Genomic DNA, 14,898 nt, shown 5'->3' with positions numbered 1-14,898 from the left:
TTCTTTTGAACTCAGAGCTGCTACAGGGGCTCTGGAAGTAGGCCCTGCCCTCCCAGAGCCCAGATCCATATTGTTCCCAGCACCTGCCTGCAGCCAGATTTCTTCCCTGTGAGGGCCACTCCCACATTCAGGGCCACAACCAGCAGACACGCAGAGCTGACCTGGGCTACTGGCTATGGGCGGTACCTCTGGTGTGACTTCGGGTACACACATACCCACACATTTGCACACACATTGAAACACAAATGCCCATTATGTGCCATGCTTGGACACTTGTACACATGTACAACTGTACACACTTACCTGTCTGCAAACACACAAATGCATGTTCTGTAGATACATGTACATTTGTGTATACACACGTAAGTTCAGCTATGCGAAGGAAGTATCACACGTCCTCACAAAGATGTAAATTTACAAACCTGTACTCATTCTCTCTCGCCCTCACCCAGGAATTACATGCACATGCGTGCACACACAGCTACCTAAGGGTGGTTCACACCCAAGGCCCCTTCAGGGCTGAAGTTCGAGGACAGTCTCTAGATGGACGCAGGACCCACAGAGATGTCAGCTTCCTCAGGGTGCTTCTTGGATTGGCCCCTTGGAGGTGGAGCCCTTTTTTAGTTCATGGGCTCCCTCAAAGCCATGGAGAGACTGAGTCACACACATTCTCTCCTAAGGAGCTTCCTGTATTAGGATCTGGTCCTTGCTCAGTCCTTGGGCCTGGCATGCCTAGGCAGGCTTGCCTGCCCAGAAGAGTGGTCCTCTGCCCAGCTCAACCTGCCTGGATCCTGCCTCCCTCTACCTGAGCCGCCTGAGCCCTCAGAGAGAACCAGGTCAACCTTCACAGCTGCTGGGAAGCCTGAGGCCGGAGAGGGCCGGAGCCTTGCCTAAGGTCACTCAGCCTGTCAGGGCAGGGCTCAGTTTCGAACCTGGTGTTCGGGAGTCTCCATGCTAACCATGGTGCAGCAACAGGATGGATGCCTACCAGGCAGCAGGGAGGCTCATCGGAGCAGGACACACGGCCACGGGGCAGGGAGATCTGAGGCCTGTTGAGCACTGCTGGCTTGATGCTCTCAGAGGGAGAGATGGCGAGCAGGAAAGTCTGCTCACCAGTCCTGGGTAAGGGAGTACTTTGAAAGCACAATGGCCCACAGAGGTGTCATTACAAGGGACAAGGGAGGGTCAGTTTCTGGACAGGGCCTGAGGTCAAGTGGCCCATTACCCAGACTCTCGGCTGAGTCACCTTTTCCAAAAATACCTACTCTGAGGTAGCTGGGTCCCTGGGTACCCTAGAGTGGCCGCTGAAGTGGGGCGATGAAAAGAGGTGCCTACAGGGGCTAGGCCAGCTGCTTCTGTGGCAGAGATGTGTGGAGGGTTCAGGGACTGGGAGTAGAAGGGCCTCAGTCCCTGCACTGCTGGGGACAAAGGAGAGGTAGAACCACCTGTTTTTCTCACATGCCTTTCCTCAAGAGAGGGACAGGAGGTGAGGGTACAGATTGGAGCCAGACAGCCTGGGTCTGAACTTTGGCTCTCCTGCTTACCTGGTGTGACTGTGAGCAAGTTACTTCGTCTCTCTGAACCTCCGTTTTCCTTATCTGTAGAATGTGGCTAATAAAAGGTCCTACCTTATACTGTCACTGAGGCACATAGCAAGTGCTTAATAAACATTAAAGCCCCTCAGGCACAGAGCCCCAAGCCCCCGATAGGGGCCAGCCCTGACCCTTAGTTCCATGGTACTGATGTCAGCCAAGATGCATCTAACCCGGGGTGTGTAAACCTGGCAGCAAATTAGAACCATCATCTGGGAACACTTAAAAATACCCAGTATTGGTGGTGGTGACAGTGGTGGGTGGGGGGTGGGGTGGTCCCAGGCACGAGCCAGGGTGAGAACCCAGCCCAGAACCACAGAATGCAGAGCCAGGGGAAGAGAAGGGTCCTGGCCTTGGAGCAAAGCTCACTTTCTGGCCATCGGAGCTGGGGCAAGGCCTGTCCCCTTGCCACTCTTGGAGTCTTGGTTGCCTCTTCTGGAAGGGGGCAGGGAGGAAGGACTGCTTGGAGAATTTCAAGGATTACGTGAAGGGACATTTGTGAAAGGGTTCTGTATCCTGCCAAGCATCCAAAGAAAGAGGTTTGCTCATTGAATCTAGTGTGTTCCTGTTTCACAGCTGAGGGAAATGGGGTGTGGAGAGGGGCAGTGGCCTGCCCAGAGTCGCACAGCAGGTCTATGGCAGAGTTAGGACTCCGCGGGATGCTTGGCTCTGAGTTGGAAGAGACACAGAATTTGTTCCTGGGGCCCCAGCCATTGAGCTGCAGTATGAGGGACAAAGTAAGATTTCAGAAGTAACTTCTCAAAAGGTGAGTGCTGTGGAGGTCCTGCCCAGATGGTAGCTGTGCCAGGCCAGGCTTGGCTCTTGACTACAGGGGCTGGGGCGGTTGGCCTCCCCGGAAGAACAAAGAGGTCTCTGGCCAGTGGCCGTAACAGGTACCTGCTGGGTGCCTGTGTCCCACCCAGGCCATCCAGAGTCTAGCACTGACCTGGTGACAGGTGCTCAGACTCACTTCTTACAATAGCCTTTCTATTGGTCACTCTCTTTACAGAGCAGGAAACTGAGGCCAGAGAGGAAGGAACGGCCTTTTGTGGGCCAGAACCTGTACACATCTTAGCCCATGTAATGTTTTTTACAGTGTTAATAACTAGGACAAATTGCCCCTAGTTTAAAGATGCAGTAAAATGCATTGACTTGGCCTGGATCATTCAGTGAGAGATACTCCCCACCCCTCCCCATGCTGGAGACACGACTGCCAGGAAAGACATAAAGGGGAACCCAGAGAACTAAGGTAGCCTCCTGAAACAGGTGGGCCTCTGTCTGGCCCCCGAAGGATAAGCAGATTAACAGGATCTGGAGGGCACTGGGAGGTGGGGGGGCATGGGTAAAGGCCTGAAGGTGAGAATGAGTCATTCATCTGGGAAGAGCAGGAATGGCGGCTAGTGGGTCAAAGCTGGAAGACAAGCCAGAACTAAGTTATACAGGAGGTCTGCCGTGTCAGGCTGAGGGGTTGGGCTTCATTGTGCTTGTAGCAGGGAGTCACTCAAGGTGTTCGGGCAGGGGAAGAAGAAGCAGGGCCAGAGCTGAGCCTGAGAGAGAGATGGGAGAAATCCTGGCATGGAGGGCCTTCGCACAGCCTGTGTACCAGGTGCCTGGACCGGGTCCAGGGCTGGGTTCAGTGACTCAACAGCAAGGAAATCACTCCCCTGGGAGAGAGGGCCCAGATGAATCAGCCCAGTGCAGTGGGGAGGCTGGGAGGCTGGGGGCTCATTGAGTCACCTTCCAAGAAGGGAGGGGAGTTACAGAGAGAGAGGGGCTGCAGTGCAGTGGGAAAGATGCAGGCGGGACCTCAGCAAGGGCTGTCAGGGCTCTGGCTGTTATCGGAGTTGATTCTCCGATAACTGGCTGTTACCGTTATCGGAGTTGATTCTTCTGGCAGTCTCGTGAACGAGATGGGAACACTGATGCCCAGAAACCCGGGAGGGGGATCTGATCAAGGTCATGCAGCAAGTTGTTGGCAAAGGCCAGGCGAGACCCAAGCGCTCCCTCCAGCCCAGACTCGTCCCACCGCCACCGCCGCAGCTGATCTCGTGACAGGCGAAGGTTAGGAACCGGGTAGGTTCATGCAGGGAGCTGGCCCGGGTAATGCCCTTTCGCATCTCCCCCTGCCAGGCTGTTTGCAAATAGGGCCCGGCTGAGCCGCCGGGATGGGACAGTAGGGGGCGCAGGAGCGTCACGGCTGTCGCAGGCGCCTGAGCGCAGAGGCTCTGCGGACAACTGCGCTCCGGGCGCGCGAGTCCCACCGCGGAACTGTGAACTGTATGACCCTGGGGCCTGTACCCTCTCCGGCTTCTGAGGGGGCCGACGCAGACCTGCCTGCCCAGTGCTAAGGTTCCACTGCTCCTAGCCCTCACTCAGAAGTATCGAGCCCGTCCGTGTGTGCGTTCGCGTCTGTGCGCACGTGTCTCCCTCCCAGATTTGCTACTGCTCCCAGGCCTGTCCATCCCGCAGCGACCTCTAAAATTCACCTGTTTTTCCCCCCGCTGGAAGAGAAGCAAGCCCAGGGTTCCTTGTAATTTGTCAGTGGTCCCTTCCCCCTTCTTCCACCCTTCACTGCGCTCTGCCTTGGGGCTCTGGCTTGGCTCCAGGACTTTCTAAGAGGTGCGGGGAGAGGATGTGATCAAACAGGAGAGGGGCTCTGAGAGGTGACCCCTGTGAGGTGGTGAAAGGAGTGACAAAGGGGCAAGAGAAGGGAGCGAAGGTTGGGAGCCGACTACCTGGCGGGGATCCTAATAGCGGACCAGCTGAAGACATGAGATCGGAGATGAGGGAGGTGAGAGCTGGTGGGGGAATCTGGTCGGGGTCCCAAGATCGGACGAACTGAGAGGTGCTGTCCAGGGTGGCGGGGGTGGTAGGCGGGGCTGGTGCCGCGGGGGGCGGGCAGTGGGCGGTCCGGGGCGGGGCCCGGGCGCACAGTCGTGCGGACCCGGCGAAGCTGTAGCGGACGCGCTGACCGAGCGCAGCGGCCGGGCCGGCGGGCGGGCGGGCGGGCGGCTGCGAGCATGGTCCTGGTGCTGCACCACATCCTCATCGCTGTTGTCCAATTCCTCAGGCGGGGCCAGCAGGTCTTCCTCAAGCCGGACGAGCCGCCGCCGCCGCCATGCGCCGACAGGCTGCAGGTAGGGGGGCCCTCCACCCGGGGCACGAGGAGAAGCGGGTGTCGGGCAGCGCCCGGCCGACTCCCTGGCCAGCCCTGTCCCTGAGCCCTCCTCAGGGTGGGGACCCTTGCCCTAGCTCCAAATCTCACTCCTGTGCTGACTTCACCCCACCCCCGGAGCCCTTGAAGCCCCAGCTCACAGTCCAAACCTCGTCCCACAGTCGGAACCCCTTTCCGATCCGGATTCCGCTCCACCACTGTGAACTTACAGTGCCCGGTGGGACCCCGGCCCTCGCTGAGAGCTCTGTTGAAGTCTGGAACCCGTGCCCAAGCCCTAAGCCGCCGCTGTGTGTGTCCGAGTCCAGGCACGGCCAGGACAGCCGAGCGCCCAACTCCTACTCAGGACCCCTCCTCAGAACTGGGGCCTCACCACAAGCCCGGAGCCTCTAATCCACAGCCTCGTCTGTGCCGCCACCCAGAATCCCACTCAAACATTTGGACTTCATTCCTTACCTGGGACCCTAGGCCAGGGACCGAAGGCCTCTTTCCATCACGGTTTCTTTCCCCTCTGAAGGACCTCCCTCCTACGTCGTTCCTGTATTTCCTCCTAACCCCTCCACCCCCGCCCCGCGGAGGTCCCTTAGTTTTTTCTGGTTCGTCTCACCCTCTCCTCTTGTTTCTTTCTGAGTGTGGTGGTCCCACCTTATTCTCTGGTTTCTCCTCTGGCTGTTCCGAGTCCTCCGGGAGTCTTCTCTCTGCTTGCCTGCGTCTTTCTTGTTTGGTCTCCTTTGCCCGTGTGCCCACCCATCTTGGTTTGTCTGTTACCCACCCTCACCCAGTTCCTCTAGGTTTCTGTCTCTGTTCCAGGGTCTCTCCCTGTGGTCGCCCCTGCCCCTTATAGCTGCCTCTGCTTTGGGGTGAGGAAGGGGAAAACTCAGGGTGCTGGGCTGGTGTCCCCAGGACCTCCACTCCTCTCACGTTGTCAAGCATGACATGTGGGCACTGGTGGAAGTGACCAAACATGGAACTCGTAGTTCTCGGGCGGTGCCCAGGGATCTAAGGCTGGTGGGGGCGGTGCGGGGTGGGGGGCACTGGGGCTCAAAACTTATAAACCCGTGAATCGCTGCTGTCCTGGTGTTGACTGGGGGCAGCTGGAGGTGTGGGATGTGGGGAGGAGTAGGCTGCACTCTGGTGTCGGTCACCTGTGGGGCCAGGTGTCCAGGGCTGGGCAAGTCTGGGTTGTATGTCTGTGTAGGACAGGCCACATTGCGCACGTTGAGTGTGCCTTGTGTGTGATCAAGGGTATGGTGTTATGTCGTATTGTGTATGTCATCATGTGGGATTGTGTGGGGGGTTCTCAGGGGCAGACAATGAGTGTGAGGACTGTGAGTGTATGGTGTTGCATGCCATGTGTTGCTAGGGAGGCCATGCCAGGGGTTCGGAGTGGCAGCAGTATATGTGACTGTTGTGTGTGTGGGGAACTTCTGTGTATGTGGTTGTGTGTCTGTCATTGTGGGGTGGAGCTGTGGGGGCCATTTGCATGGGGGATTGCGTGTGAAGTTGTGTATGTTATTGGTTGTTGTGTATAGCCAGGAAGAGCCACATAGGGGCCTGAGGAAAGGTTTCATTGATATCTCAGCAGAGGGGCGGGGGTGGGGGGAGTTGCGTGTGCCTGAGTGTGTTCGCCCACGAGGTGACTGGCCTAGAGACACTGCGTGCAGCCCGGGCCTGCTTGGGAAGTAGGTCAGGACCTGTGTGTGGTGCTTGAGGGCCATGCGTCTGTGTGCTGGCTGCTTGAGGGACTCTGGTGGGGAGGAGTGCAGCATCCAGGGCTGAGGGTTCAAGGCCAGGAGCCTGTTGACTGTGTGTGTGTATGTGTGAGTGTGCACACCCACGGGGTGGGGGGTGCTGTGTGCAGGCAGGCTTGTCTATGCTGAGGGGCTGCATGTGCGGCCACAAACGTGGCATTTTGGTGTGGTATTAGGTGTGCACATTATTCATGCAGGCTGTATCTCTCTGTCTGGGTGGTTTGTGTGTTGAATTTAATTGGATGTGTGTCTGTGGTTAGGGAGGCGAGTGTGGGGTGTGTGAGGTGCCTGATGGGAGGTGGAGTGTGAGTGTGATGTGAAGTGTGGGTGTGTGAGCTCTGTAACTTTTCAGTGTGACATGTGGATTGTGTGATCTTTTCTCCCCGTGAGCTGTTTATGTGCATGGTAAGGCGTGTGTGAGTGGCATCCAGGAAGATGAGAGGTGTGAGGGGTGTTGCAGGCTCTGGAATGTGCTGCAGGGGGTAAGGGAGTGTGTGCATAAGGTGTGTGGGGTGAAGGATGGGGTTTGTGATGTTTAGGGTGTGCAGAATCCAGCAGGTGTCCCATAAATGTTTGTGGAATGACGTGTGTGTGCAGGGAGGGCTTGGCTGCCATCCTGTCCTTGCTTCCCTCCCAATTAGGTCCCCAGAGATATCCCATGATGTTCTATCTAGCCCCCTCCGGCCAGGCTATGTCTACCCTTTGCCCTTCATCCTCCTCGTTTTGACCAAGGCCTTTGTCTTGGGTTTCCGGCTGAGCAGGCGCTGGACAGGCGGGCGGCGGGCGATGTCGCAGTCCGGGAACCTTTGTTCTTTTCCTCTTAGCCTGTCTCGTGTTTCTGGCCGGGATTTGGAAGGGGGCGGGGAGAGGATGCACGTGTTGCAGGGTCACTGTGTTTACTACCACGCAGTGCTCTGCAGGCACGGACAGTGCGCGACGCCTGGGCAGTATCCCCGGCAACACCTCCCAGGTGCAAGAGCACCTCGGGCCAAGCTCGGAGTGGGGTGAGTTTGCCAACCATGAGGTCTTAGTCCCCCGGCTGGCCCAGTGTCCTTCCTCGTTCCCTTCCCATCATCTCCAGGGTGCTGAGCAGCCAACTGCCCCCTTCTGCACACTGGCCTGCCTCCTTCCCTTCCCTGTGAGCCCCCAGGGATGGCCGCTAGGCTGGGAGGCAACCAGGGAGATCTTAGTCTAGTTCCACTTTTGTTGATGCCACACCTACTGAGGGGAATAGTCCCTGTCCTCACAGAGTCCCTTATCTGAAAAAGAAGGCCCAGTCATACCTTTGGGGACCCTCTAGTCTGATGGGGGATTCCCCGTCAGTAGAAAGATCCAGGTCATCCCTCCAGAGAAAACTCTGAGGAAACATTTTGGGTAGCCTGACAACAGGTGGAGGAGAGCGTGAAAGGCCAGGACTCCTTACGGTTGGCAGGCACTGTTGGAGTTAGGAGAGGGGGCTGGGGCCAATGCCTTGGCATCACATTCCAGAAGTTTTCTGAAGTGAGTGGGCTTGAGCTGCGCTTTGAAGTGGGTGTTGGGTGAACAGAGAAATGTGGTCTGGGGCTGAGGAAGATTCTGGGGCAACTGGAAAAAAGGATCTGGAGGAAGCCGGTCCTTTCCATGCGACATTGTATGGCTTTGGATGGCCGTCCCTGGGCCTCACATCCAAGCCTTTTGCCCATCGCATTGTCTTCGGCCTGAATAATCACCATCGTGACCTTTTAGGTAGCTCTTTCCAAATGTAACAGATTAACTCATTCGCTTGTCTAAAAGCATTTATCGAGTACCTGCTGTGTACCAGGCAGGCACAGTTGTAAGTGCTAGTCATCGCAGTGACCAACAGCTAGTCGTGGGGCCCCCACCTTCTGTGTGCGAGGAGCCCTGTCTTCCCGGCCCAGCCACACTGTTGGCCCCCAGGTGTTGCGCAGGTGGCCCTCCCTTCTTTTCCCCTCCCTCCTGCCCCCTCCCCGCCACCGATGTGCACCTGGTTCCATGAGGCTCCCTCTTCGGATGCTGGGTGGGGACTGCCCATCCCATGTGGCCTGAGCTGGGCTTTCTGTAGCCCAGCTGCTCACATCCATCATCAGATGTCACAGCCCCTCCAGGGTTGCTGGCCCAACTGGCATCTAGGGAAACCGAGGTGCAGAGCGGAGAGCAGGGGCCTTCAGGCAGCTTCCTTTTTAGACCCTCCTTTTACTAGCATTACCAGAGACTGAGAGAAGTCAGGTGACTTGTCCAGGTTTCACAGCAAGGTGGCAGGGCTGGCCCCCGAATACAGCTCTCCTGGCCACCAGGCTGGGCTCTGGCCCCAGCACCATGCTGCTCCCTGGCTGGCCTCCGTACCGCCTGTGGCGGGTAAATGATTATTAATGGCCCCTCTGGCTGGGAGACAGGAAATGTTTCCCAGCCACAGCTGGGGACCTGCTCCCTGCCAGCCCTGGCCATCCACACCCGCCTGGCCATGGTGTTGGCACTGATGTCACCCCCGCTCCATCCTGGCCTTCTTCGCTCCTCCTGCTCATCCGCCTCCGCCTCCCTCTTTTTCCTCAGGGGTAAAGACAAAAAGGGACAGAACTTTCTCTTCCATGTTTCTGTCTCTCTCCACTTTCTTTAACCTGATTCATCTCCATTTCTTTCCCTGCCCTCAAATAGCCAAAAGTAGCTCCTCCTCCAGGAAGCCTTCTCTGAATGCACTGCCTGCCCCTTCAGTGGCCCTGTCCTGGGCCCTGGCCACTGAATCTCTCTCATTACAGACTCTTGTGTCTTTCTGGTGGTCTGCTCTGATGCCCCTAGGACTGGGCCAGGGACTTCCTGCGGCCTGTCCTCAATTTCTGCCATAGAACTGACACATGGGGAGGATCCTCCCGACTGCTTCCTCCAGGAAGCCCCTAGCCCAGCCCAGGGACTCTCTTTTTCTCTGAGCACCCCAGCCCTGCCTGTCCTTGCTACACACTGTGTACTGCCAGGCCTTCATAGGTAGATTTAAGTAAGCACCTACTATGTGCCTAAACAAGAGGGTAGGTAAAGATGAGCACGGTGTGGGCCTTGAAGTTCTGTCACACATTACCCCAAGTCTAAGCAACAATGCATTTGTCCTGAAGCAGGTAGACAGACCTAGGTGCTGGGCTGACAGCGAACGGGTGATGGGATGGGGGTTGGGGAGGGGGCACAGACAAAGACTGATGCTGGTAGATTGCATGGCGAGGGCAATGCTGGAGAGAAACTGGGGGGCCATGGTGGGACAGGGCCATGGTGGGCCAGGGCCATGGTGGGCTAGAGCCGGGGACTCTAAAGTTCAGCCCAGAGTGAGAGGGAGGGGCAAGTTGGGGATTTTCTGGGAGGAAAAATATCTAAACTGAGCCAGGAAGAGCCAGGAGGGATTTCTGGACAGGGAGAAGGAGGGAATGGCGAATGGGAAGGCTGGCTGGTGACAGACAGGGAGAGGAAAGCGTGGTTCCGTGGTTCTGTGAAGTGGTGCCCGGACTGCCAGGGTGGCTGAGTCAGTGGGATTGGGGGCGGGGGTGGTGGTGAAGCATCAGAAGAGGAGGAGGCTGGTGAGACTGGCAGGGGCCAAACTGTGCGGCGCTCATAAGCCATGTGAAAGAACTTGGATTTACTCCCTGGGAAACCGGGCACTGGGCGAAGAGTTGGAAGCCGAGCGGGGATGGCGCCGACCTTTGTGTTAGGGAGCTCCCTGGGCTGTGGGTGGAGAACAGAGAAGGAGTGAGGGGGGAGGCTGGCTGGCTGCCGGTGTGCACAGAGACTGGGGCAGCATGGTCCAGACAAGGGGTGATGAGGCCGACACAAGAAAATGTCAAGGATGGAGGGGAGGGGATGGGAGGGGAGGGGAGAGAGGGCTGAGGGGTGGGAGGGGGAGCTGGTCAGCTGCAGAGGGGAGAGGGGAGAGAGAATGCTCCCCCTGGTATCTCGGTGAGGGGGACAGGGACTGAGGGCAGATGCCCGGGCCTCGCCAGGGCCCCCGAAGGCCCCAGAGGTCTCAGGAAGGCCTGCCGGCCAGGAGGCTGAATGGAGACCAGGAGACCTGCACCATGCTCCATCTGGGGCATGGCAGGGATGGCCAACCTTTTGACGTCTCTGGGCCACATGGAAGAAGAAGAGTTGTCTAAATACATTGTGACACATAATCACACAAAAAATCCCATAACGTTTTAAGTAAATTTAGGGTTTTGTGTTGGGCTGCATTCAGAGCCATCCTGAGCCTCCCATGGCCCAGGGCCCTCGGTTAGACACGCCTGCATAGCAGGGCAACTTGGGTCTGCCCTGGGCAAAGAGTGTTCAGGATTCTCAAATTAAAACAATCCGTGAAATGTAATATTTAATAAAATTCAAATCCAAAAATGTATGTATACATCCCCAAATGAGTTAAAATGTAAATTTATGAAAATGCTAAACATACATGATGGTTCTAAAATCACTTGTGAGTCTTAACTGCCTCCTTCCCCTTTGGATCTCGCTCTGCCCCTGGGGCGGCCCCACCCCCGGGGGCCCTGGGCCTTCCTGTCGTGTGTTCAGAGCACCTCCTCTGGGAGCCTGCCCTCTGGCTGGTGACCTTCCCTGTCCTCCACCCTGAGGGAGTTGGCCCTTCAAGCTTCCTCCATCTATGGCTGCCTTTATTTGGGGAGCCCAGGTACAGGGCAAGGGGAGGGGAAGGGTGAAGGAGTTGCAGGAGCCAAGGGTAACTTTCAGACAAGTTTCGCAGTTTCCGGAACACCGAAATGTTAAGGTCCCATCTTGCAATCTCTTGGTTGGGCCCTGCTTGGCTTCCACTCTGATAATTTTGTTCAGGGCTGTTTTCTGGGCTGCGTTTTCTCATCTGTAACAGGAGGAAGTTGGGGTCACTATCTCCAGGGAGTCTGTGAGCTCTGCGGATGGATGGCAGGGCTGAGCGCTGTCAAGCTGAGGAGTCCTAGCCGTCCGCGACTCTCAGCTCCCAGCCAGGGCTGTGTGGAGGCGTGGTTGTGTGGTTCCGACATTCTGTGACTTTAAGATGCCAAAGATGCAGACATTGTAGGATTCTAGGATTTGATGATTTGATGATTCAATGATTCTAAATGGGGCTGCTGGGAAGAGCTGCAACCACCTGCCTTGTTAATGTCGATGCTCAGTTATTAAAACAGAACAAGAAGCAATGGAGATAGATAGCTTGGGGAGGCAGGTGGTCCCCCCACCCCCAGGGAGGGCTGAGCTTGCATTAGAGGGAAAATGAGACCCTCCTAACCTGGGGCACACATGCTTTCTCTTGGCACAACAGGACTGGTGTGTGTGTGTGCACACGTGTGAGGGCTGTCACTCCCTAGGCGTCCAGGGTAAGTGGTCATTTCCTTCATCCCCCTGCGTCCATCCCTCCACCGTGTCAGGCTGTGGCAGAGAGAGGAGTGCCCTCGCCTCCCAGCCCCTAAAGTCAGAAATGTCATCGGTGGAGAAAGGAGAGGCCCACTCACCGCGCCCCCCGGGCAGCCTGGCCTGAAGGGGAAAACAGGACATGAACACTTCCTGGACCCAGACACGGAAACACACACACACCTCTGCCTGCTGGGGCCCGAAGTACAAGGGCCCCCGACTAGGGCAGGGGGCAGGGCAGCCAGAGGGCCAGTGCGGGCACTGGCCAGTGGCCCACCAGCACCCCTTGAGAGCAGGCTGAGGAGGGAGAGCCCTGCTTGCGCCCTGGGGGTAGCTGTGAGAAGGGTTTAAGGAAGGGGGTGTCCCAGGCCAGGATGCCTGGAGAGCCAATGACCAATGGGTACTTCCCTGTGGTGCGGGCACAAGGCCAGCCCATTTGTCCAGTGGCTTCCTGCCTTTCGAGTTGTGCATATGCCTCAGTGCCCACACCAGAGTCAGGAGGAAACATCCAGGCTGGAGAGAAGGACCGCCGATCTCTAGAGAGCCCGCCCCCACTGGGAGCCCAGTGCCACTGCCTGGTCTGCAGATCAGCTGACGGAAGCTGGGGCAGCCCCGAGTCACACAGCACAGCAGGACCCGAAACCTGGCTTCCCGAGTCCCTTGCTGGGTGATGCCCCCTTTCCTCTGAAACACTCGGAGAGCAAGAGTGGAGGCAGGACTCAGGTTAGGGGGGCAAAGCTCTTGCCTGTCACCTCCCCATCTTTCTCCTCCCATAGGCCAGAAGGCAGATGGGGTGGTGACAGCTGCTCCCTGTCATCCACAAGGCCCCATTGTCTACCACCTCCTGTCTTGGCCCTGAGGTTAGGGCCCCCAGCAGGGAGCCCCTCCCCAGCTGCCCAACCCCTAACAGGCCTCCCTGGGTTCTTCTGTCCTCCCTCCGCCACTCTCCCCTTCCCGCTATCCCTCTCCCCACTCCCCTCGCTGCTTCCCTCAGGCTCTCACCCCACCCTCCTACGGCCTCCGTCTGGGGCTGTTCTTCATGTGTCAGTCTTTCTTCAAAGACAGACTTGGAAGGGCCCTAGGAGATCAAGTCCAGTCTTTCAGTCTTCAGATGGGGAAGGCAGCTCAGAGAGCGGAAGTCCTCAGAGGGGAAGTTGCACAGTAGGTGGTGGCGGGGCCTGGGTCTCGGAAGCACACGGCCCTTGGCGTCAGGCGTCTCGGGTTTGAGAACTGTGTTATGACCAACAGGACAGGCTTCTTTCCTCAGCCCTCAGCTGTTCTTCCTCTTCCTTGCCAAGGTTACTCTCTTCTCTGTCACTGTGCCTGCTGCCTGGCTGACCCCTACCTTGGGCAGACACGGCCTGGGACACACACCAGGGCTAAGGACTCCGTGACTGGGATACGTACCCATGCACACATGGACATATGGCAAGTACATACATAAGTACATACAAGTCCCAGGTGAAAATCTCATCTATGAATCTCATCTCATAGTTAGGAGGCTGTCCAGGAACCTAGTGTTCTCTTCCTTTGAGGTACCACATGCCTCCTCCAGGAAGCCACCCAGGACCTTGCTGCAGACTATCTTCATTCTAGGGGTGTCCAACCCACAGCCCGAGGGCCACATGTGGCCCAGGATGGCTCTGAATGCGGCCCAACACAAAATCATAAATTTACTTAATACATTATGAGATTTTTCTGGGTTGTCTTTTTTTTTGTTTGTTTGTTTTTTTAGCATTTGTGTATTTAATGTGTGGCCCAAGACAATGCTTCTTCCTCCAATGTGGCTCAGAGATGTCAAAAGTTGGGACACCCCTGCCAGACCCTTTGTGACGCCTGAGTTCTATGAGCCTGGGTTCTACCTCTGTGACCCCAAGGACACGGCTGAGTCTTGCCCTAGTCCTGGAGCCCCTCCTTCAGTGTTCCCTCCTTCTGTCTCCAGGGGGGGGTCAGCTTCCTGTGGCTGGGTGGGGAGAGCCCTGTGGTCCCCAGAGGACAGTGGGACAATGAGGAGGCAGTGACAGATGAGACATTTCGTCTTTCCCCAAGCAGGCTCCACCCTCCTCTGACCTCCTGGCTGGTGTCTGGGGCACAGCCCTGGCCTGTGGGCCCCTTGGGACTGGGGTCTGACCCCATACCCGAGGCCAGAGAACCAGAGCCACTGGCCCCCAGCAGCAGGTCTCTAGCCGAAGGCTGTGAAGCCAGGTCCCCAGGATGGTGCAGGTACCTGAGGCCTCCAGGAGGGGTGAGCCAGCCTGCTCTTACTGCGGGAGTGAGGGGGGCAGGCAGGAGGGGATTATGGGGGGGCTGTGAAAGCCTAGCCGAGGCTCCCCACCCTGTCTACCTTACCCGTGCTTGAAGTTGGACACAGGAAACGAGAGGGCGAGGGGCAGTTGGAGAACCAAGTGAAAGTGGCCACCCCCTCTCAGGGAGCAGGAGGGGCTGCCCCAGGCAGCTCAGCCGGGGCAGCATCAGAGTCTTCGTGGAAAAGAAGGCTCAGGCTTGTGGACAACGTGGATGGGCCCTGGGGTCAGGCACTTATCTCAGCCCTCGTCACTTCCTCTGCTGGATGGGGCTGGGTGAGCAAGGTCCTCACGCAGAGGGAGGAGCAGGTCAGAGCCTATGCACACCAGGCCCTACAGTGGCCTGGGGCAATAGGCGATCTTGTCACGTCCTGGCCTCGTCCTGGTCCTTAGAGGCCCAGCCGTGTGGCCACAGTCACCCTGGGATGGGCCACGTCTAGACCATCGCTCTGCACGCGTCACTCCCCATCACCCTGGGCTGTGCTCAGGCCCAGCCGCCGGCATGCTTGAATAGGGAGACCCCCACAGGACGCAAGGACATGCGGGTTAACCAGACACCCTGCCACAGCCACACCACAAGCATCCACACACCAGCTGCAGCTACTGTCACTCCTGTAACCCAAGGAGCGCCATAGATTCCAGCAGTCGTGGGCAGGCGTCCAGGGCCTGGATGAGAAGAGGGGGGCACCGGGCAGGGAACCCAGCGCTCCCCATACCAG

General features: G+C 57.5%; 1 protein-coding gene across 4 annotated transcripts in view; it reads left to right on the top strand.

The window, feature by feature from the left end:
- The window catches only part of PDE2A (phosphodiesterase 2A), a 90,795-nt gene that overhangs the window by 21,097 nt on the left and 54,800 nt on the right, over positions 1–14,898 (top strand). For 2 of the 4 annotated variants that reach the window (XM_045817965.1, XM_045817964.1), the window contains exon 1: positions 4,570–4,729. In XM_045817965.1, the coding sequence (XP_045673921.1) occupies positions 4,711–4,729 (19 nt within the window). In that variant the 5' untranslated portion in view covers positions 4,570–4,710. Of the gene's footprint in view, positions 1–4,566; positions 4,730–14,898 lie in introns of those variants that run through there. The other 2 variants (XM_045817962.1, XM_045817963.1) reach the window with 2 other exon arrangements.

The sequence above is a fragment of the Phyllostomus hastatus genome, unplaced genomic scaffold, assembly GCF_019186645.2.
Source record: "Phyllostomus hastatus isolate PE091 unplaced genomic scaffold, TTU_PhHast_1.1 phas_scaffold_317, whole genome shotgun sequence".
Taxonomy (NCBI): domain Eukaryota; kingdom Metazoa; phylum Chordata; class Mammalia; order Chiroptera; family Phyllostomidae; genus Phyllostomus; species Phyllostomus hastatus.
Note: the sequence above shows the minus strand (reverse complement) of the source record. Positions and strands in the feature narration are given on the sequence as shown.